We start from the raw sequence: 23,257 nt of genomic DNA, 5'->3' as shown, positions 1-23,257 counted from the left end.
TTAAATTATTTTATTAATTATTATTATTAATAATATATATATATATATATATATATATTTTTTTTTTTTATTTAATCATTCAAAATGATTTTCTCTCATGCAGGATGAGTACCAATTCTGTTACCAGGCTGCTCTGGAGTACTTGGGTAGCTTTGACCACTATGCAACATAAACCAAGACGCAACAGCAAAGAAGGAGCAAAAGACAAAAGAGGAAAGAAAGATCTACACCAAGAAGGACGACAACAAAAAAAACCGACAACAAATCTGTGTCTAACAACAGCCACGCTCTTTTCTGCTAAAGAGCTGCGCTAGACTCTCCATGTGTAATCCATATACTTACCTCAGTGTTCCAAGTGTGAAGGACGTATAATAATACATATGTGTCGTGGTCAACTATCTCCAATACCAGTGAAACACAAAAACAGGAATTTACAATTCTCTCTGTGTAGAAATACTAAAAGAAAAAACACACACAAAGAGCCTGGATATTTGCTGCACCCTTAATGGGCTTTTTATCCTCAACTTTGTATCTATCGCTTTGGTGTACTCATGGGTCACAAAGGTCAACGTTTCTATGTGTACGTGAGTCTCTTTCTAAGGTGTCTAACCGATCGTTACGAAAGCCGGTGGTTCGGAAGACTCACTTGAGACGTGACCACCGCTATCCAGACAGAGCGGACGTTGCTAATATCCGACGCACAGTGCCAACACGAGCCAATCAACTGCGGCCCACGAACACGAATTGTCAGTCTGGCCAAGAGAGACTCTGAATATTCCGGACCGGGCTGGCCGCTATCGTCCGGCGCCTTGGACAAAAGCTTGCTTGCTGTTTTGCTTGTGTTGGTCCTTCATCGTCCCTCTGCTCTAATCTTCGTCACGCCAGGCCCATTTCGTCGGCTCCGGTAGGGGCTCGACGATAAGGACGCCGTTGAAAGACCTTTCTTATTTTGTCTCATGTTCTGTGTGTGTTTTTCTTCATTATCATTGCCTTACACTGATTTGTTTTAACATGCTGCTTTGCTCTCATGCTTAACTATTATCGTACACAATTTCGAAATGAGAATGAAAGTCCATCTCAAGCGAGCCTGAATGAATTTAATCTCGTTGGTTGGCATAAAAGGGAGAGAAAAATAATCTTCGCTCACATACAGCGGTGCCTTGAGATACTGGTTGAAATGAGCCGTGGGTCAATTTTTTGCTTTTGTAAAAACATTGAGCAGTAGTTTGGCAGATAATCAACAGTTATTAAAAAAAGGGGGTGCTTCAAGATATTTATTGCTACTCCAAGTTGAATTTTGCTGTTAAACTAAACCTCAAACAGATAATTACACAGCCAATGGCTTTGCTTTTGATAAATCCTGTTAGCTTAATGCTAACAAGCAATACAAAATGCCATAGATGGGCTAGCAAATATCGCGGTGTTGTAACCCTTTAAGTAATTCATACTTCATAGGCATATTTTTTTTCCTCTGTCCCAAAAGCACTAATATTGCAGTTTAGTGAGTTACTTAGTCTTCTTAGTTTGTCTCTTCAAGACCCCCAGTGGCCGAATCACACACACCAGTTCTTTAACTGTATATTTTTTTACTTTACAATTGATTACGTTATGACTATTTTTTTTGTAACGTAAATGTTTTGAAGAAATTTTCCGTCCTCAAAACATGTTTTTGTGTTGTTGGGTTTTGGGGGATCTTGGACTGGATTATGACATTACCTTTTTTTATGTTAGAAAAACGTATCTCAAGGCACCACTGTGGTCAAATTAATTCTCTGCCACTTAGTTGACCAACATGAAAATTCCATGTACAGAACATCCGGACTTGCCGCTTGATTTTAATTTGGCATAAAATCACGCTGAATCGATCCCGCGTGGTGACTCAACAGCACAGCGTTGTCAGTGTGTCAAAATTGATGAGATTTAGCCCAATTTTGTACATACTGCCCAACAACACAGCCGAGCACAAGACAGAACGGCAGGATTGGATGTGATGTAGTTCTTAATGTCGCAAAAAACAAGCCTTATCGTGTCATATTTATTTCATGTGTTTTTTTTTAAAGATACTATTTTGTTACGCTTTATTTTTTTGTTACGCTTTGTTTTTATTGGAGTATCTAGCTCGTAACTATAACCAATGTGTTTTATGTTTTTATTATCTATTTTCTTTTATTAGGGTGGTGTTTTTTTGTTTTGTTTTTTTTTACTTATTTACTCGATTACAAAGTATGCCCTCTGTGTAGGGTGCTCTTTGATACCGATCACTGATGTCCAACTGTTAGAGATGTATTTTAGAGGAAGTCCTAGTTTAAGTTTACAGCGATGACCTTTCGATGCCCAAAAAAACGCCCCTCCCATGCCCTTTCCTGTTTGACCTCCATAGCAACAACATGAGTAATCATAACAAAAAGGTCACAGGGCATCAGAGGAGACGCTCAGATGTAGTTTGCTAAAGCACACGGTAGCAAGTGTATTTTGGACAGATGGCTCAGCGGCACATTTTACTCGCCCTTCATTTTAAAAATTATTCCGATATGAAGTCGATGTGAGGTCTAGAAGTCTTGACAGTGCGTGACATATATGGAAATATGTAATTCCTTCGCTTTCTAACCAATTGTTGTGTCAAGAGGATGCACACACGAGGCGTAGTGATGAGATTGTGTGTTTGAGGGCCATCCTCCTTCACTTCTGTACCCGTTCTTTCCTTTCCAAGCATAGATGTAGATATAATATCTTGACTTTGTATTAAAAGCAGATGATTGGATATACAGCACAATGGCATTGGATTATTATTTATTAAAAATTTTTTTGGGTGGTGTGGAGTGTGCTCGTTTGCTGTCCACTAGAGGGAGACAAAGATGCAGCCTGGCTTCTTTTTTTTTTTTTTAAAGCCCAAAACTATATTGTACTGTACTATATATCAGCAGTCGTGCTTCATAATATGAATACATGTTACCTGTAGATCAGTGCTTCTCAAATAGTGGGACCAGGGGGGCGCGGCGCGATACCAAAGGGGGTGCGTGTGACACCAGGGAACATGCTTTTCTTTTGGCTGTACTAGATTAAGTAGAATAGAGTAATTGGACATCCACTGCAGTAGGTGGCGGTATCACTTTATTAGGGAAATATCATGGTCAAAGGTCACAGGTGTCATGCTCTAGTCCTCGGGGCCGCATTCCAACATGTTTTCCAAGTGACCCTCGTTAAGTGCAGGTGCGTGAAAAGTTTTAGCTTCTTTCACGTTCAAAAGGAGCTAAAAGTTTTCACGCACCTGCACTTAACGAGGGAATCACACGGACACTCCATTAGGTACACCGCCATTTTCAAGTGTACTAATAACAGGCCACTTTATTAGGGAAATATCATGGTCAAAGGTTACAGGTGTCAAGCTCTAGTCCTCGGGGCCGCGTTCCAATATGTTTTCCAAGTTACCCTCGTTAAGTGCAGGTGCGTGAAAAGTTTTAGCTTCTTTCACGTTCAAAAGTGGCTAAAAGTTTTCACGCACCTGCACTTAACGAGGGAATCACACGGACACTCCATTAGGTACACCGCCATTTTCAAGTGTATCTAATAACAGGCCACTTTATTAGGGAAATATCATGGTCAAAGGTCACAGGTGTCAAGCTCTAGTCCTCGGGGCCGCGTTCCAACATGTTTTCCAAGTGACCCTCGTTAAGCGCAGGTGCGTGAAAACTTTTAGCTTCTTTCACGTTCAAAAGTGGCTAAAAGTTTTCACGCACCTGCACTTAACGAGGGAATCACACGGACACTCCATTAGGTACACCGCCATTTTCAAGTGTACTAATAACAGGCCACTTTATTAGGGAAATATCATGGTCAAAGGTCACAGGTGTCAAGCTCTAGTCCTCGGGGCCGCGTTCCAACATGTTTTCCAAGTGACCCTCGTTAAGCGCAGGTGCGTGAAAACTTTTAGCTTCTTTCACGTTCAAAAGTGGCTAAAAGTTTTCACGCACCTGCACTTAACGAGGGAATCACACGGACACTCCATTAGGTACACCGCCATTTTCAAGTGTACCTAATAACAGGCCACTTTATTAGGGAAACATCATGGTCAAAGGTCACAGGTGTCAAGCTCTAGTCCTTGGGGCCGCGTTCCAACATGTTTTCCAAGATTCCCTCGTTAAGTGCAGGTGCGTGAAAAGTTTTAGCTCCTTTTGAACGTGAAAGTGGCTAAAAGTTTTCACGCAGGTGCACTTAACGAGGGCATCACACGGACACTCCATTAGGTACACCGCCATTTTCAAGTGTACCTAATAACAGGCCACTTTATTAGGGAAATATCATGGTCAAAGGTCACAAGTGTCAACCTCTCGTCCTCGGGGCCGCGTTCCAATATGTTTTCCAAGTTACCCTCGTTAAGTGCAGGTGCGTGAAAAGTTTTAGCTCCTTTTGAACGTGAAAGTGGCTAAAAGTTTTCACGCAGGTGCACTTAACGAGGGTAACTTGGAAAACATATTGGAACGCGGCCCCTCAAGGACTGGAGGTCGACACCCCTGGTTTAAGTGAAAAGTGCCACACCCGCCCTCACCCCCACTTTCTGATTGGCTGGTTGATCTGTGACATCACTCGGACACTCCATTAGGTACACCGCCATTTTTAGGTGTACCTAATAACAGGCCAGTTTATTAGGGAAAAATCATGGCCAAAGCTTAACTGAAAGTGAAAAGTGCCACACCCGCCCTCACCCCCACTTTCTGATTGGCTGTTTAATCTGTGACATCACACGGACACTCCTTCAGGTACGCTGCCATTTTCAGGTGTACCTAATAACAGGCCACTTCATTAGGGAAAAATCATAGCCAAAGCTAAACTAAAAGTGAGAAGTGCCACAGCCGCCCTCACCCCCACCTCCTGATTGGCTAGTTGATCTGTGATGTCACACAGACACTCCATTGGGTATACCACCATCTTCAGGTGTACCTAATAACTTTATGCATTTTTTATAGTACGTGTCAAGAATGTGTATTTGACTACTTGCTCTTTATTTTGGGGGACACCAACACATATTACACAACGTAAAACATATACATATTGTCATATAAAGCAGTTAACAAAATGTCCATTTTTATTTTCATGCTCAAAAAAATAAAAACAAGGAATAAAACACCAGACAAGTTTGAACAGGTTTTACTGTTTATTAAAATAATAATAAAAGTACATTTCAAACCAGCAATCTAATGTGAAATTGCAGTAGATATATTGGATAACAATATTTAGGCGTGTATATATGCATACACGTTATTTTAAGTGTTATAAAATAAAAATTACCCAAAAATGTTGCATAACGGCGTATCCCTTCATGCACTAAAGTTAGCCGTTAGCTTGGAGAAAACGTGCATAAATGAAGTGGTGTTTCAGTGAGGGGTTCTTTCTTTCTTTGGCAAATCGTAAATCGACATTCTGGCTTACATAGTTCACGCCAGGAGTAGCAACACGTTCACTGACTGATCCGTTGATGCACGGGAAGGAAGGCAGTTGACCCATTGACTCGTTCGAGAACAGCAAAGTACGCATTCTTTCCCTCACTGCTCCGTTGTCGCTACGAACTGGAAATGCAAATCACGACTCGTTCGTGAACCGGAAGTTACGTCATTTTCTTCTTCGTTTTGTTTTATGGTGAGGTGGCACCAGCTTCAATACGCATTGCTGACACTTACTGGTTGATAATTGAGAAGCACTGCTGTAGATGTACTTAATTTAAAACACTGGTTTTTACAACACTAATTACACCCGCAATCTAATAAGAGAATCTAATAAAAGAACAAGAATAAATTCAATTGAAATCCATCCGCGCAATCACTGTTATATTTATTATTATGTATTCATTAGGCGGAAAGAAAAGCAAAGTGGTGTGTTCAACAAGTAAAGACAAATTAATTGGTAATAATTTGGGTGCAGAAATATTTAGGGACATTTTTTCGAGTCCCAATGTAATTTCCCAGCCCCAAGAATCGTAATGGAACCTCAAGTCTTCTTGATCTCCTCCGAACCAGGAAGTTGTCTGAAGTTATTTTTTTTTAACAGTAGTCAGGTGATGTGAGCATTTCAAATTGTTAAGCAATTATGTCACTCAGGTGATAATTAGAAAACACTAAAGACATGACGCCCATTTTGACATCATTCAACTTGGTGAAAGTTAAAACCACAATGACTCCAAAGACAAAAACACAAGTACATTTTTCTGTTTTCACTTGAACTCTAAAAGTGATCGGAACCATTTTCGGTTTGACGGAAAACAGTCGCACATTCCACTTAACCGTTGGGCTGAAAATAAAAAAAAAAACTTTGTTATCTTTGCGCCAGTAACAGGAAATGTTCAAGACAACGATCAGCACACAAATCTTGGCTATAGGGTGAAGTTCAAATGATTTGATGTATGAAATATCTAACTGCCATGATTACTGATAGAGTACAGTAAAATTCCACTTCAAAAAAAGAATTACGTTAGTTACGTTTGTGTCAACCACAAATGTAGTTTTTTTAACCATTTAATTTCTTTTGCGTGAATTTTTTTATTTTTATTTTTTGCTCATTATAAAATATCATAAATCCACATTTAATTCCTTTAATTTTGTACAATGCTCCCAAATTGTATTATTATAGTCCTGCTTGCAAACTTGAATTGATAAAGATTTCTCCATAAACGTGTACCTCGGTCCAATGTTTATAAACATGCTATGATTTATTACTTAAACATTTAGGTAATAAGGTAATAGCTACAGTAAGTTTATTTTTTGAACGAGCAAATGTGACATGGAGATATGAAATGTCTGATGCTTATCAGTGCTGGCTAAGCTGGTTATCATCTCGTGACAACAATGTGGTAACCATTAGCAACCGTTGCCTTGGTTAGGTTTACATTTACCCCAATTGGTCGGCTTCTAACATAGCCCAACTGTCGCTCACATCTGATTGGCTGATCCGGCTTGTTGTGGGCTGTTCACACCTTGTCTCAGAATTTCCTTTCCTGCCTCTCACTCACTAACCGGAATGAAGCCACGGACAAGTCCTCTGTACACTTGTGAAGATTTTTTGCTCATTAGTGGATATATGTGAGAGCACATTGGCTTGTGTTATGTTTCCATGATGAGTCTGAAGCACAGGAAGTTCTCACTGGACAGCTCTATGCAGTAAGTATGTTGCACAAGGAAGTTAAACTCTGGTTTGTCCTGTCAGTGCTATTACGCATTGATCAAAAGTGAAAGCAGTACAGTTCAATTGTATTTAACTTTTTAGTGTTATATCTTTGCATTTGTATTTCATTTCAACTTTTATTTTATTAATCATTATGTCGTTATGTTTTTATTTATTTCCTATACTTAAGCACAGTATTATGTTCAAACCATTAGTAAAGTTAAACTGCTTTGCTCTTTAAGATTGAAACTTGAGCTAATTGTTTTTGGATGGGTCTACTATCCTATTGTAATGTTGGTCATAATGTTAATGGAATTTGAGGATGACTAGATCTGAACATGAGCTGAGCATTGTACTGTCTTGCTAAAAGTGAAAGTGTAAGAGATGGAAAGATTCCACAGTCTAACATTCACATTCTAGATCATTGATGGGCAACTAAAGTGATGGAGAGGAGGGGGGGGGGGGGGGGTGGCTTGAGCAATAAAATGTGATTTGGACATCACACCTGCATCACAAAATCCCTTTCCTCTGTATGCTCAGCTCCCAGGATGCAGCAAGCCACCGCAGAGGCTCCCACCATTTTCACCTCAAGAAACACAGAACAAGTCATGAGGATGTTGAACAGGATATCCAGGAACTAAATGAAAATTCCAACGGCATCAAGTAGACTTACTTTTATAATTATAGTAGGACATCACTCATGATTGTTTTCTACCAATCTGATTCCTGACATAATTATGTCCTCAGGGAGATCGCGGAGGAGGGCGTTGATCGGACTGATGGGATCATCCGCCACCATGTACTTCCTGCTTCCTTCACTTGTATTTTGGCAGAACATTTGATTAATTGTCCTCATTACATACTCTTGCTACACTTCACTTTACACACCTACACAATGTCCTGTAATGCAGGGCCACAGTAGCTGTGCCAAATGTGGCCAGTGAATGTAAATGTATATATTTGTTGTTTTTTTTTCATTTCAGAGTTTCGCGAAACACAATCGAACCTTCCACAAACTCTTCCATGAAATCCCAGAAGAAGAGAATCTTACACATAGTGAGTTGATATTTTTGTGGACAGTAATTTCCCAAATTTTAACCTATACAATACAAACAAAATTAAGTTTCAAAGTAGGGTTTCATACTAGGGTTAGGGTTTCAACTTAAGGTTAATGTTTCAAACTATACTTTCAAACTAGGGTTAAGGGTTTTGCATCTAAAGGTTAAAGTGGCTCACAATCATTTTAATTCTATTGTTTTCCCCAGCTTTTGTTTGCTCCCTGCAAAAGGAAGTGCCTTATCATGGAAAACTTTACATCTCGGAAAACCACGTGTGTTTCTTCTCATCCGTGCTACTCAAAGAGACCAAGGTAGGATGATGGAAAACTGTGTACCTGATCATACTGTGCTGCGCCTAAGCAGGGCTGTGCATGTTGCAGGTGGTCATGCCCACATCCATCATCACTGAGGTGAAGAAACTAAACTCAGCTTTGTCCATGCTGTCCATACAAGCTGCTGATGGCGACAAGGTGAGATAACGCTTTTGCATTGTATTTTAGGAGTTTCAAATTATTATAAATTAAAAATCATTGCAAGAAGTTGATCAAAAACATACAGTAATGTGAGGATTGTTATCTGTCGACATGTGTTGCTGCACCATTTGAATTCGCCTATCGATTACTCAATATGAACCTGTTGTATGCTAACAATGTGCTAGCGAAGGCTATGTAGGTTTTTAAAATACAAAACATGTGATTGGTGGCAATAAACAGGAGCACATAGTTTGTTCACTTCCCTGTAAATTTGAAGTGTAAGATTCGACACGCTCTCAGTTCATTAAAGCAGCATTGACCCAATCGTATCTTGAAGGAAGTCACTTACTCGAAAATAAATAGGCGTTAATTTGTTGCAGTGATGCAAATTAAAAATAATCCAATTAGTTTCCTCATTGCTGATCACTCATTTTTTTCCCCCTCAGTACTTTTTTATGTCTTTGAGGAACCGAGAGATGTGCTATAATCTCCTCAAGAGTGTCTGCTCACATGCTCAGGTGAGTGTGCCAAATACTGAGCGTGCATAGCGTCATACCAAAGCATTATCAGATTTTTTTTTTCTTCTTTGAATTCTATTTGGGTAACAACACAGGGAGACAGCGCCAAAAGTAGCCCTCTTGGTTCCTCTGCTGAGAATGAAGCTGAGTCCAATATGGTGAGTTCCATGTTGCTGTAGACACTTGAATGTTATGAGTTTCGGCAAGAGGAGAGTCACCATAACTGAAACATTCCATTCAGGAATGCTGAGTTTGACATTTTCTTATGGAAAATTATTAAACTAGTCATAATAAGTATGATTTACATGTCCAAACAGCAGGTCTCCGGTCATTCTAGCATTGACGACGCCGTGGATCAGGGACAATATGGCAAAAGTCTTGATGACAACATCCTTCAATCGGCCAGTAAACCTAAGACAGGTAACGTTCATTACCTTCTTGACGATGGTCTGGATGTATCAAGTCGAGACAGTCTTGGGATGATCCTCTCCGATTTTGTTGACAAGCTGATGATGTCATTCAAAAACAACACTAACAAAAAAAAAAAATCACATGAAGCACTGATTAGTGGGACAGAACGTATTGATAAATGAAATGTTCAAACTGATTATATTGTTACCATTACATTTTTTCTTTTTCTTTTTTTTAAACCAGTACATTTTTTAAGTAAGAACTCATCTGATGAGACGTTGGTGACAAATCATATAAAATCCAATTTTCTAAAAATAACTTTGCTCCCCTTAATTCCCTGAACATTCTATCTTAGCAAGTTCCACACGAAGCATGTCTACAACAGAAGAGGCGGACAATGGTGTGTGTTAGCCTTTAAAAAAAATGTCACTCACTCATCAGGAAAAGAGGAAACGTTCATGCAAATTCATGTCTCATCAGCGTCAACAAGGTTGTGGAACATGATGGAGAATGCCATTATGTTCTTCTTCTCCCGACGACAAAGAGGGAACTTCAGCATGGTCTTCTTCATCTACTTGATGCTGTAAGTGGTATGATTATTAACAAGTGCTTCTTTGTCTTTAAAGAGCAGTTAAACTTGAAAAGATCATGTTTTGTTGTAACTATTTCCTTGCATTGTGTGTGTATGTGTGTGTGTGTGTAGGTTAGTCCTGCTGCTGTTAGTGTCTGGCTATATCGGACTCAGGATGTTAGCTTTGGAGAAGCAGCTAACCTCTTTGACTGAGCTGTCCTTTCTTGACAGAGAGTAAGTACACACACACACACACACACATACATACATACACACACACACACTTTCTTTGGTATTGGCTCAAACCGGTTTAAAACCATTACTGGCAAGATCAGATTAAACTGGAAGGGCATAGCTGTCTGTCAACCTGTTTGTCACTGAGGCTGAAAAAAAAAGCAAGTGATTACATTCCAGCAGTCGCACCCAGGGATGTTTGCAAAGTCAAAGTGGCTACTGCTTGGATATATTTTCTGCAAAGTCATCATCTGCCACAGTAAAATGTAAGTAAAATGGCAAAGAAAAGAATCATTTAGCAAATGCATTTTGTGACTGAAGTCATATGGAGTGGTTCAGAATCAATATTTATCTAATAATGTGACAAAGACATGTCAAATGAAAGTTGAAAAAATATATTGTAATCAAGATATTACGATATTCATGTGATGCAGATTGCACTGGGGATGAGAGTGATCACAATGATTAGGTTGTTAAACTTGTTATCTTCTGCCTGCATCACTAACTCACCTCTTTTTGATATTTTAGACATCAAGAAACATAACCAGGATCAACAACCACCAGCAGTTTACCCATGATTCACTGTGTTTTGCCCTTTATGACTACTGTGCCTGTGGCAGATCACAAAAGCTCAGTTTGAGAAACATTAGTAGGTTTTCTACACCCAAAATAAGCAGTTGGTTAAAGTTTTTTTTATGTTCAGACAGAAATGAGCGCTTTTTTAAAACCTAGCCAGTAGAGGGCAGTGTTTCCGTCCTAACAATAGCATCAGCATAAAGCTCCCCCTCCAGTTTATTAATTTCAATTAATTTTGTCATTGTATTTGTTGCCAAAATTTGTAAATAAATAACTTTGTTACACCCTGGCTAACTTTGAAATGTCTTATTTCCAAAACAGGAACAAATCTTTACAATGCTTGTAAAGTTTTTCTTTCTTTGTACATAAGTGATCTTTTATTTTGTTATCCATAAAAAGGTCAAGATTCAGTCCCATGTATTGATTCCATTACATCATAGTCTCAGTTCAAAAAGCAACATAAAATTACAAATCATAATACAAAGAATAGAATAGGTAAGTACAGTAACCTTACAGTATAAACAGTCCACTAGTATTGTTCAAGTAGCCCCCACCCACCCACCTACTGCTTGACCCCAGGACAAAACTTAGAATTCATTAGTTGGAATCAACAATAAAAAAATTCAAATACATGTCCTTTTTTTTTTTTCTTTTAAAGCGCTTCAAAGACCCAATGCCATTGGTTTAGTTTTGCCCTCATATACTGTAGAATACATAGTAGATAGAACAGGGGTGTGGACCTCCAGTCCTCGGGCCCCCCGAGGACTGGAGTTTGACACCCCTGAGATAGAACATCCCACCCCATCATCACTTGCTCTGCAAAACACAATAGACATGCATACAGTTTGCACTGTTCAATTCCTCCACCCTCCAATAAATGTTCAGGGCGCAGGAAACAATAAACATCAACCCTAGTGGCGCATCAAAAACGGTTACATTTACACCCCATAACCCATGCGAGATGGATCCCTGAAAACACGACTCTTATCTTCTAATGCTGAGAAAAAAAAAATGTCTTTGAACACATGTGGCGGATCCCTGGTTTAAGGTGGTAACAGATCTCCGTAATTTCAACAACACGCACGCGATGCAAAAGAAGACGACAACCGATGAGATTCCCTGTTTGAAAAGATGAGCGATCCGAGCAGCGGTGTCACAAGTCCGAAAGAAGAAAAAAAAAAAAAATGAAACAACTCTCACCTCACGTGAACTTATTCGGGTGCACTAACTGGTCCTACAGGTTCTCCTAAAGGAAGCCTGGCCAACTGAAGACAACAAGAACACACAAACTTTACATCATTATACCCTTGTTACAATAGTGCTGAACTTAAGACCTGCTTTTTTCATGCTTAATCTGACACATATATCATAAATGTGTACATATACTGTCGTACAGTACATGAGTGTTGGATGTGCAGAGGTGTGCGTGTGTGTGTGTGGTGGAACCTGCACCACACAAAGTAAGAAGGTAATGTATGGCTTGGGTCAGACAGGAAGTAGTGGGCCCCACGAGTCGACACGCTCAAGGGTATTTGAAAATCACATGGGTAGACCCAGATAGCAACATAGTGGAACCTCCAAAGTCATGTGAAAATTGAAGTTGTGACAAAAATGTGAAACGACGATTCCGTTCAACTTTGGAGGTTCCGCTGTCGTCCTGAGTTTGAACATGTCATGAAGGGCATGATGAGTTCTTGAGTTTAACGCTCCATGACACAAGCTTCACCTTTAGTGGCTCCCATGTTAACTTGTCTCCCCTTTGACTGTTTGCAAACAAACACGAAGGGTTGCGAAAACATCCACGCGCGCGACTTCACAAACACTCCAGCCAACTCATTTGCCTGTGGGAGAAAAGCAACACAAGGACAAATTACAAATCCCTGTTAGGAGGAGCAGCGAGGAGTAAAAAGGCAAAAGCTACGGTACTGCCAGGAAACATGGCGGACATGGCCACTTTGTTTTGTTTTTGTACAGTGGAGTTAAGTGGTGGTGGGAGGACAAAATGAAATCTCAAGGGAGTTATTAGCTGGCAGTCCGTTGGATCTCCACTGACAGATGAGTTGAGGTCTGACCAGTGTTGTAGTCCACTAAAAAGCTGGTCAAACTGTGGAGGTATTCTTCATACATATACACACACACCAAAAAAAAAAACATATTGATAAGTCACTAAAAATTTCCCTCACTCACGACTAGCCAAGTCACAAGGGTGTCCTTCATTTTTTTTGCCTCTCACACATTCGTGATATGAATATTAAGCCAAGATTTTAAATCCTGGAGCACAATCATTCATTCACTTTTCAATGACATCTGTGTGCCTTTTGGAACAAAACACATAGTTGTTACTTTTTTTTTTTTTGTTAGAAGAAAGCTTTCAATTGTTTTTACTTGAAATGTGAAGCTCAGTAGAACTCCCCCCCCCCCACATTACCAAAACACTACACGACAGATAAATACACAATGACTTTTTTTTTTTTTTTTTAAATGCTCAAATCTTGCACAGACTGTTATTTGAATGCAATCGTTTTAAAAAGTAACAAGTTGTTTAAAAGACACACAGATGGTGTATGTCTGAGTCACACTTTTCTCAAACATTCACACACACACACACACCCTGGCAGCTGTAAGAGAAACTGTTCCATTCTTAGGCGTGCTGTGCAGCCAGGTCCTGGTTGATGAAGCGCCGTAGCCTCTCGAGGTACTGACTGTAAAGCTCAATGTCGTTGTGACCGGCGCCCTCCACCCAGAGGGGCTCCACGGCCTTTGGGCAGCGCTCAAACAGGGCCAGGCCGTGGGAGAAGTCGATCACCTCGTCCTCGGTACCGTGGATGATGAGCACTGGAGATGGGATCTTTGACACCTTCTCGATGCTGGGTGGATAGGAGAAAAGAAACTTAAAGAAATTAAGAAACATATGCTGCTGTTGGCAAGTCAGAAATGTCCTACTAATCAATCAGACCGGTGGCATGATGAAAATGTGAAGGCTCACTTGGGGAAGGCGTCGAAGCAGTACGTCTTCTTAGTGTCGGGGAAGGCCACCCTCATGCCGGAGGTGAGAGGAGAATGAAGCACGACGGCAGCACACTCGAAGCGTGACGCCAAGTCCACTGTGGGCACTGTGCCGATGCTTTGCCCGTATAAGATGATGTTCTCAGGGCTTATGCCGTACCTAAAACAGATGGCGGCATTTCATGAAGTCTTCTGATGATTGCGGTGTGAAATGTGTGTCGTCACTCTTCGTGTCCATCGAATGGGGAGTGGAAAAACCTACCGAGAGCGCAAGGCATGCCAGGCGGCATCTATGTCGGCGTAAAGGTTCTTCTCTGAAGGCTTGCCGGTACTGACCCCATAGCCTGAGTAATCGTAAGAGAATATATTGCAGTTGATGCGTGTGCCCAAGCCGATGTAGAAGCTGCTCATCTGACCCAGGTCGACTGCGTTGCCATGTGAAAACAACACGGTGAACCTAAGGGGGTAAAATGAGAGAAATTAGGGAAGGACAACCTCCGGCGTAAAATATGAGGTCATAATAAAAAAGAAAATGACTACTCACCTAGCATTAGGGGCACAGCGTATGTACATGCACCCAACCTTGTTCCCTCGGGTAGACCTGGTCAGGAACACGTCGGTCACATCCAGCTCTCTCTGGGAATACTGAAATTCTGCTCTCTCCGTGAGATGCAGCTTCCACCTGCTCTCACATCCACTCCCGACCCCAGAACTACCGCCTCCTCCAGTGCTGGTGCCTCCACCACCTCCTCTGTCCCCACCGCTACCTGCACCCAACCGCGACCGTAGTCCGGGAGCTCCCAAAGAAGGGAGGGTGCTTCCGGTGGTGGAACCTGATGCAGTTCCAGCTCCAGACACGGGATCTGGGTCAGGGAGGAGGGCGTATGTGGGCTCTGGGGGGAGGAAAGCTAATTTGGCTGCTATGCGACTGGGGCAAGGAGGGCAGCAGAACAGGCAGCATAGCTCTCGTATGGACAGACCATTCATCTTCTGCAAGACCAAATGAAAACAGGAGAAGCGCATTACATTTAAATCTCTCCTTATCTAACCTTATCTCATGTCAACAGCAAGGGATTACTGCATACTATTCCTCCACGACTTTACCTGTATTCTAAAGTCCCCGGGTCTTGGATCAGACTGGCACACAGTGGTGCCAAGGTCTTACAATACAGTCACTGAGCCCGATGGATCTTTCAAAAAACAAACACAGAGGAAAGAACATTTCGACATCAAATGTTTCAGCCACGATCAGAGGGCTGTGTTAATGTCTGCTTTTTTCTGTGACTAACAATGGAGCTCCAGGAGCGACAGCCGAGACAGATATGCTAATTAATCATATGCGATCACCTCTAACGCATTCTGGCATAAATCTTGCTTTTCACAGCTAGATGTGAGTGAGCGCATGACGTATGGCCGTGAACAATTTTCGAGTTGATATCGAGGTACTGTCTAGATTCATAAGTAAATAAAACAGCTAGCGTTAGCAAGGCAACTAGCCAGACAGATAGCTAGCGTTAGAGGATTAGCCTGTTAGCATCAGAGCTAGCTACTTACCAATTCACGGTACGTTGTCAGAAAGGCTGTGGTCCGATTTGTACGCACAAGCAGCACAAAACTTCGACAGTCCTCTTTGTGTCTTGACATGGATGGTTTTACTCAAATATACTGACGTCTTTTTGAGAGATGATGCTATTAGGATTAAATAAATACACAGCTACGAGATTTTTTTTCTCTTGCACTGTACAATTACATCCGGAAGTGACGTAATGAGTGAGCCCAAATGGAAAAAATAACTTTATTGCAATGCTGCTGTGAACAATGGACACAAACGCGTTATCATATTATACTATATTTTATTATTAATTACAGTTATTATATTGAGGACATTTATTATATTATATTTATATATATATATATGTATATATATTTATATATGTAAACTGTATAACTCTAGCTGTACAACGAAAGACCAGATGTATTTTCTTTTTAAGGAAAATTGTTCAAATTGGTCATTAATTGCACGTACAAACTAAATCAACAATGAGAGAGAGAGGGGGAGAGAGAGAGAGAGAGGGAGAGAGAGAGAGAGAGAGAGAGAGAGAGAGAGAGAGATGGGGGGGGTCTCTTTCATTGATCATTGATCCACTGCAGGACCGCGCGTGTGTGTGTGTGTGTGTTCGTCTTGGGCTGTAAATTATGGGCTCGTGTCACTGTGCATGCTCTGCATTGGACATTTCACCGCGCCACTGTAAATTAAAAAAGGAATAATAGTATATATCATTCATGTAATATACATCTGCACGACCAAGCAAGTGTCTGTGGCAGCTCTGTCCCTTTGCAGATAATTCGGCGCAGGCTGCGAGAGAAATAAAACGGACTACAGGGGTAATCATCGTAATTTGATTGGAAAGACTTTCTGCAGTGGGAGGATTTTAAAAAAAACTTAAACTGGGCGTTTTGGAGTCGCTAATTTGGGTGCACGGTGATGCTCCGGCGGCGAGGCGCAGCAACAGAAGAGGGAAGAGACAGGTGAGGTGCGGCCGATGAGCTGCTTTTCTTTTTTCTCTCTCTCCTTTTAATAGAGGCTCCAGATAGCCTTACCATCCATGCAATCTTTTCTCCGCAGAATCCGAGAGAAGCGAACGGAGAGAGGGCGAGTGGGCGACTGGCACCTGCTCCACCTGACCCATCTGGTGCGGTGAGTGTGCCAAGCGGAGCGAATGTGAGGCACAAATGTGGTGCGTGGATGGCGTGAGCTGCAGGTACTGTACATTCTTCATGTGCGACACCGCTGCTGCATTATGCCCCCCGTGGGTTCGCGATTGGAGCGAGCACTTGTCATCGTCTGAACTGCTCTTTGTGTTTACACCAAGTTCCTTTTTTTTAAAATCTATTTCGATTCGCATGTTGTGCACTGCTGCATCAGTCATTTGTCTTTAACATGTTGCACAGCTCTGAGTGTGAACGTTTCATGTACTTGTATTAAAACGCTGCAGTGCAAGAATTCCTGCACAAAGATTGAAATTCTGCTCGTTTGGATCATGATGGGCTTTTGCTCTTAGAAGAGTCCCCGGGGTATATTCATAGTGTGTGAGTTAGTGTTTGCTGATGGCTCCCTGGTAACAATAGTAAAGGTCAGATTTGATTATATTAATGCTAGACGACAATTGATTAGAAATGCAAATCGTGATATTTCTGCTATGCACTGATTAAAAAAAAAATGCATGTTAAAAAGTTTTGATAGGAAAAAGTGCAATGTTGTTATTAATTTTATACGCCCATGACAATCTGCAGAAAACTAATGAATAGTGAAATTGGGGGCAAATCCTTTGTCCAAAACAAATTAAATGACTCACTCATTGCCTCCTAGCTCTTACTGAAATGACTTACTATAGCTATATGATCATTTATTTGTAGCTTTCATCATCAACCTCAATTGAATTCACCCACCGCTGCGCTTTATGTTCCTCCTCTGAGTTGAAAGGTGAAAACAAAAGGTTAGAGAGCAAATTAATAAGGGTAAACGAATGGACAGCACCGCAGCGTGGCCGTAGGAGAGAGTAATTAAGTCAGATTGCAATCTGTCACAAGGGACGGGGACGAGAGCGATGGAGAGAGATGATAACGGCGGGTGAACAAGCCTTGAGGGAAAGGACCAGCAGACAGCAGTCAGTCGGGGTGTGAATGGTGCCCCTGTTAGCGTTGACGCTCACACAGACGGCCATACAGCGGCTGTGTGAGCAGGTGCTAAGCCCCAGTACACTGCAGCAAGCTCGGACAACAACAGGTGCAGCCTCCGTTGAGCGATATCCTGACTCACGGCACACATAAAAACACAAAACACCGTTAATCTGCACGCATGCAAAGGTCAGCCTGCAGTCATTAAATTAGCAAAATAACAAGACTCAAGTTCAAACAACTCTTAAATCCACTGCCAAGTTAGATCCAAAACCACGTTACAATATCTTACATAATCCAAAAAACAAAATGGTGTGATCAAATTTGACCAGAAAATGATCCATAAAAAGCCAAGCCTCGAGGTTGCACATAAATTCACAAAGATACGCCGAACCCCCGTGAAAACAATTTCCTAAGTAGAGGCAACTATTCGTGGGAACTATTTGAAGTAATAAAGCAGAGCTGAATGCACGTAAAAGCTAACTTAGGGAGCTTTTCGGGGGTCCATGGGGACGCTTAATGAGCTCTATTGATCACATAGGACCCTATTCAATCATACACGCTAAGCCACAAACTGGGCATCTCAAGCACGGAAAAATGAGATTGGATTGCAGCGTAATATACTAGCTGTCTGCAAAGAGGCTAAATCCGTAGCAGATTAGCATAGGCGTGCTTGTTTTCTGGTTTTCTACGTTCCGACCAGATATTGAGTCGAGAGATTTGAGAGTTTCTCCGTTGTTGTCGTAAAGTGGATACTTGAAGCAACAAATTGAGAAGAACAATAAATTTGCCACTCATTGAGGTTCAAATTAGCTGCTGTTGAACCTCAAGATAACTATTGTTACACGGTTGGATCGACTCGTCAGAAAGCTCCTCGGACATTTAAAGTCTCATTCCCTGTGTTACAAGATCCATTTATATTTGTCGTCACGTGTCCTCGATTAAAAAATGTGAGAATGACACATTTATCCAATGGTTGGATGAGCTCCTACAGAAAACGTTCACGCCTTAACAAGGCTGCTGAAGTCTACACCTCCCAGGCAGGGTAAAAGATTCAAACACAGCTGGCCAAGCATCTGCTGCTTGACTTCTTCCAACAGGCTCCTCAGAGATTGGACCTCAAGGGGTTCATTCTGTAGAATTGTGAGGGCCATGCTTTCAAGCCTCACCCTAAGGCGGGTATTCAAAATAAACCCTCACATGCAAAACCTTCCTTGTGATGAGGCGTGATGCCTTTAGGCCTTTTGGGGCCTCTCAGGGCATTCTTGCAGATGTTTCAATAGGAGAGGAGAATCCTAATGGCGGCCATACTCCTTTGGGGGGGGTTAACTCGGGAACATTGGTGGTTGGAATGATCCGCACTCCTCCACCACCTTTGGGAACTGAATACTTGTCAAGTGTTGCATCACTCTATCGTGCATCCATTGTAATTTCTAAGCAGCTCCTTTTCATCCCTACACCTGAGCCCCGCCGACACCCTTGCGGATTGAGGCAGAGCATTAGCCACATAAGAACGCCCTGCAGTTGTTTTCAATGCGGGACTCTCCCGTATATTTTACAACGGCCATGCATCCTTTCTTTTATGACTCGCTGCCCTCATTGATTCTTCCCCTGAGGTGCAGCCTCCTTTTTTTTTTTGTTGCATATCTGCGCACGGATCCTCAGCACATGCCATTAGGGCTTAACACTTGGGCTTGTTTTTTTTCAATTTATCACTTTAACTTTGTGCATTATGTATGCAGACACACACAAAGCAATGAACAGATCTTTTGCACTGTATAAGTGTTTGTTGAATAAAATTTAAATGTGAGACGAAGCCTAAAGGCAGGGTATAAGCTGAACTAAAGCCTTAAAGGAAAGTCTGGTCACTCTGAAGTATTTTTATTAGTTTAAATTAATGTCATGTGATTTATGGACACCATTCTTCATTCACTCAGAAAAGACAACAATCATCCAGAAATTAGTTTATCATAATCTATTAAAGAAATTGTCAGTGGTGGAAAAATCAAAAGACACTTTTATATTTTTAATTATCAAGTCATTATTTTGAACATATATTGTTATTTCCCAGTTGCAAGGCAACCATGTGCAAATTGTAGTGTTTATTATTATACAGTAGCACTTCCATATTGTATGAGAACTGTGATTAATACATCAATGTTAAATCATTATTCTACTAAATAATGAATTGCCTATTGGATTAACACTGCAATATTAAACAATGAAATTCTTGGTACAGACGAGCTGTCAGTTAGTGAATTCAATCATAACGACTTCTTTAGTGTTGTGTGAAAAACAGACACTTGCCTGAGATAATGCCCCCAAAATGAACAGTCATTTGTAAAGATGATAATAGTTCAATAGGGTTGTCAAATACTGTTCCCGGATCCAGACAAAAGGAACAAAAGATGTATTCTACTCTTAGCGTGACACAGAGTGCTTGCAGAAATTGCGCATTGGCAGATTTTATTGGAGTCAACAGAACCGTCACTAGGTTTCTGAAAAGGGGGACGAGTGTGTGTGTTTAAGCCAGAAAATGTGTACCATTATATTAATAACCTCATTACTTGGTCAAAATAATGCATTTCATAGTGATGGAGGCAAACATGAAGTTCCTAAAATGAACCAAAGTTATGTGAAAACTAGAAATGTCACTTGCAGCAGCAATAATGTGACAAAGACTGAAAGACAGCCTGGATTTGAATACAGACAAAGTGACGACGAGGCACAACAGAACGAGACTCGAGTGGTTAGAGGGAGCTGATTGGTCGATACAAGGAGCAAGGTTGATGAGAACAAGTGGAAATGAAATTGATAAAACGTGACATAACATGAAGCAGGTTTTATTATTTATGGCTTTTCTCTGTTGTTTTAAGATATTTTTGTTTGCTTTGTCTATTGTGAGATGCCGACAAAATTAGTTTTGTGTCACCTATTTGCATGCAGCTGATCCTCTTATGCATGGAAAGTGAGTTGGGCGCGATGTTCCAGCTGCTTTGCCTTCGAAAACAAAGAAATCGTCTAATCCGTCAACTCCTGTGACCACATAAATTGCAAATGTCAAGACACTTTTTGGCTTGAATTTTGGTGAACTCAATCGACGGCCGCAGATAAATCAAAACAAGCAATCGGCAACCGTTTCTCTTCTTAGCTTTGTGCACAAAATAAATGGTGTTACTTTTTAGTCTTGCCGTATTTTCATGCTTTTGTTTTCTAACAAATTCAGCAAGAGCCTCAGCCAAAGGCAGGCTTTCGCTACGGCAGCTTAGCCAGAGACATTTGGAAGACTTTTTCGAAGGAGATAAAAGCGTTTCCAAGTCCTTTGTCTCGTTCCTCGCTGTACTCGAGATGCTTTTACAGCTTGACTGAAGCTTTGTTGTGGCTAATCTATCGCTTGCCTTCATCCCATCCATCCCTTCCAAACCAATGGCTGTTTTAATAATGGCTTTCCATGAAACTGAGTGAAGCTAAACATGAATTTATACCTTTGACTCCAGGAGAGGTTTTACTCGTGCATTTTGTGGTGGATAATTCAAGCATTTTGGGATTTTTTATGTGGTGTGTGAAGACCACCTATTGTGAGCTCTGATCCTCTTAGCGGGCTTCTGTCAAAAGAGCTAAATTTACCCGTATCGGTGATCCCTGCCCACACAGAACATGATGTCAGGAATATGAGCAACCTCACTGCCTGGGATTCATTTTACATGACGCACAAGGCACCCTGGCGATAATGGCTGCCATATTAACGGCTCTTGTTAAGCAAAGCATCTAGTAAGGTAGAAATAGAAAATCCAAATCTAATGAAGCCATCTTATTTTGATTATGCCGAGCACAGAGTGAAATAAGAAGCCTATTGTGTTACATGATTGTATCTTCATTGTGGTTCTACATGGCTGGAGCGTGCATGCGCCTGACTCTGCGCTCACCGTGTGTGTGCGCTGCATACTCATGTGCCGGCCTCCAGCTCCGGGCTGTGCGGTGAATGTATATGCGCTTACTGCAGTCAAACTCCAGTTAGTAACATTTGCCCTTGCTGCAGCGTGGATGGACACACACCAGTGTTTGTTTGTGTGTGTATGTGTGTCATTTTCAGAATGATTTACTTTATTATTCTATTATTTAATCATTTTATTATTTTATTATTTTTTTAATGTAACATTTTATTATTTTATTATTTTATTATTTTATTATTTTATCATTTTAGTATTTTACTATTTTATTATTTTATTATTTTATGATTTTACCATTTTATTATTTTATTATTTTATTATTTTATTATTTTATTATTTTATTATTTTATTATTCATTTATTTATACCATTTATTATTCAGTCGTCATGCATTTTTTTCTGGTTTGATTCTGGTTGCTTGGTCATTTTATTATTTTATTATTTTATTATTTTATTATTTTATCATTAATTTATTTATACCATTTATTATTCCGTCGTCATGTATTTTTTTTCTGGTTTGATTTTGCTTGCTCGGTCATTTTATCATTTGATTATTTGATTATTTGACTATTTTATCATTCATTTATTTATACCATTTATTATTCAGTCATCATGTCTTTTTTTCCTGCGTAGATTCTACTTGCTCAGTCCCTCCATTTTCGGAGCTGTGCCTTTCTTTATTACACACGGCCATTGTCATATATAAGCTGCTAACTCACTGCAGCCAACGATTGCAGCGTGGCTGCTGCTAGCAGCAATTTGGCTTTAGGCGGAAAGGTCTGATTGGAGGAGAAGTCTGAGGGGAGACGGAGCTCTTGCTGGCTAGACTCCAGCTCCGTCCATCCTCTTTTAATTACCTACGGCACCCACCCTTGGGAATATCTCTACCTCCTCGTCTTACAGCGCCCATCTTCTCCTTTTCAACTCTTTTTTTTTATCTCTTTCACTCACTATCACTAATTTGCTCTCCTTTTGCTTCACTTTCTTTTTTATCACCCACACACAAACCAGACGAGCCTGCAGCTGCGTCAAAGGCCTGCACAGGGTTAACCTTTGCATTAGCATATAAACGACCCCGGTAGATTGAATTGCATTTTTTGGGGATATTTAACAGCAAAAGACAGATTCTCTTCTGTGTGATTAGAGCTGCTCTGAGGAGACAGGCAGCCACTTTAGGGAATATCGCCTTCGACGGTGATAAGATAAAGACTTGACACAGTGTTCCCATTGCTGGAGAGAGTGCAATTTGTCCGTCCGTCTGTCTCTCTGTTTGTCTGTGTGCAGGCTTTTCTATTATAATTGTAAATGAGTGCATGTGATTCGGTCTAGGAAGAGAAATAAATATGCATGTGTCCTCTTTTCTGTCTTCAAACTATCCGGTTTGACATGACGTGGGCGCTTCTGGCATTGTCGCATTCCGGGGGAGATATTTGAAACCATAATTATGTCCTGCTGCCCATGCAGTCAGACATTCACACATGCAACAAGCGACTATCCTATTTCATGCTAATACATTGGACTATAGTGCCTCAACAGGACGATGAAGCATATGAAATTGACAGATTAGTTTCTATGCCTTCAGGTCATTTCATCGGGTGTATTTGCACAACCTAATGGGATCCGATACTGGA

The 23,257-nt window shown here is 40.8% G+C and overlaps 4 protein-coding genes across 21 annotated transcripts in view; 3 read left to right on the top strand and 1 right to left on the bottom strand.

The window, feature by feature from the left end:
- The window catches only part of LOC125985109 (receptor-type tyrosine-protein phosphatase S), a 59,753-nt gene extending 56,980 nt beyond the window's left edge, over positions 1-2,773 (top strand). For all 12 annotated transcript variants that reach the window (XM_068653537.1, XM_049747629.1, XM_068653535.1 and 9 more), the window contains one exon: positions 104-2,773. In XM_068653537.1, coding sequence (XP_068509638.1) covers positions 104-172 — 69 coding nt within the window. In that variant the 3' untranslated portion in view covers positions 173-2,773. The remainder of the gene's footprint in view (positions 1-103) is intronic.
- Positions 2,774-6,969: 4,196 nt separating this feature from the next.
- Positions 6,970-11,282, top strand: LOC125985216 (GRAM domain-containing protein 2B). 6 transcript variants are annotated; one of them, XM_049747863.2, is made up of 14 exons: positions 6,974-7,148; positions 7,693-7,815; positions 7,900-7,951; positions 8,136-8,208; positions 8,418-8,521; positions 8,591-8,680; positions 9,130-9,201; positions 9,297-9,359; positions 9,522-9,621; positions 9,968-10,012; positions 10,093-10,195; positions 10,316-10,417; positions 10,598-10,683; positions 10,946-11,282. In XM_049747863.2, the coding sequence occupies exons 1-14, from the start codon at positions 7,102-7,104 to the stop codon at positions 10,993-10,995; spliced, it is 1,110 nt and encodes a 369-aa protein (XP_049603820.1). In that variant the 5' UTR covers positions 6,974-7,101; the 3' UTR covers positions 10,996-11,282. The 6 variants fall into 6 exon arrangements, with proteins under 6 accessions (XP_049603822.1, XP_049603821.1, XP_049603820.1 ...); XM_068648607.1 differs by having other exon boundaries at positions 6,977-7,148; positions 9,519-9,621; positions 10,601-10,683; XM_049747862.2 differs by having other exon boundaries at positions 6,977-7,148; positions 9,519-9,621.
- A 51-nt stretch (positions 11,283-11,333) lies between these two features.
- LOC125985224 (alpha/beta hydrolase domain-containing protein 17A) lies at positions 11,334-15,773 on the bottom strand. Of its 2 annotated transcripts, XM_049747887.1 has the most exons (7): positions 15,554-15,773; positions 15,104-15,189; positions 14,544-14,989; positions 14,262-14,456; positions 13,980-14,159; positions 13,604-13,860; positions 11,334-12,834 (listed from the first exon to the last, which is right to left on the bottom strand). In XM_049747887.1, exons 3-6 carry the CDS (start codon positions 14,984-14,986, stop codon positions 13,635-13,637), a joined length of 1,044 nt encoding a protein of 347 aa, XP_049603844.1. In that variant the 5' UTR covers positions 14,987-14,989; positions 15,104-15,189; positions 15,554-15,773; the 3' UTR covers positions 11,334-12,834; positions 13,604-13,634. The 2 variants fall into 2 exon arrangements, with proteins under 2 accessions (XP_049603844.1, XP_049603843.1); XM_049747886.2 differs by having other exon boundaries at positions 11,334-13,860; positions 15,554-15,772.
- A 354-nt stretch (positions 15,774-16,127) lies between these two features.
- sema6ba (sema domain, transmembrane domain (TM), and cytoplasmic domain, (semaphorin) 6Ba) overlaps positions 16,128-23,257 on the top strand; it is a 24,315-nt gene continuing 17,185 nt past the window's right edge. The window contains exons 1-2 of the mRNA XM_049747720.2: positions 16,128-16,528; positions 16,626-16,697. The gene's annotated coding sequence lies outside the window, so the exon portion shown is untranslated. The remainder of the gene's footprint in view (positions 16,529-16,625; positions 16,698-23,257) is intronic.

Source organism: Syngnathus scovelli, chromosome 17 (genome assembly GCF_024217435.2).
Source record: "Syngnathus scovelli strain Florida chromosome 17, RoL_Ssco_1.2, whole genome shotgun sequence".
NCBI classification, from domain to species: Eukaryota; Metazoa; Chordata; class Actinopteri; order Syngnathiformes; family Syngnathidae; genus Syngnathus; species Syngnathus scovelli.
The sequence above is the reverse complement of the archived record's forward strand: the minus strand, read 5'-3'. Positions and strand labels throughout refer to the sequence as shown.

Coding starts and splice junctions, on each gene's coding strand:
- LOC125985224 (XM_049747887.1), bottom strand. CDS start 14,986: ATGAATGGTCTGTCCATACGAGAGCTATGCTGCCTGTTCTGCTGCCCT. Junction 14,160..14,261: donor TGGCATGCCTTGCGCTCTCG/GTAGGTTTTTCC, acceptor CATCTGTTTTAG/GTACGGCATAAGCCCTGAGA. Junction 13,861..13,979: donor TGCTTCGACGCCTTCCCCAA/GTGAGCCTTCAC, acceptor CTATCCACCCAG/CATCGAGAAGGTGTCAAAGA.
- LOC125985216 (XM_049747862.2), top strand. CDS start 7,102: ATGATGAGTCTGAAGCACAGGAAGTTCTCACTGGACAGCTCTATGCA. Junction 8,209..8,417: donor AGAAGAGAATCTTACACATA/GTGAGTTGATAT, acceptor TGTTTTCCCCAG/CTTTTGTTTGCTCCCTGCAA. Junction 8,681..9,129: donor AAGCTGCTGATGGCGACAAG/GTGAGATAACGC, acceptor TTTCCCCCTCAG/TACTTTTTTATGTCTTTGAG.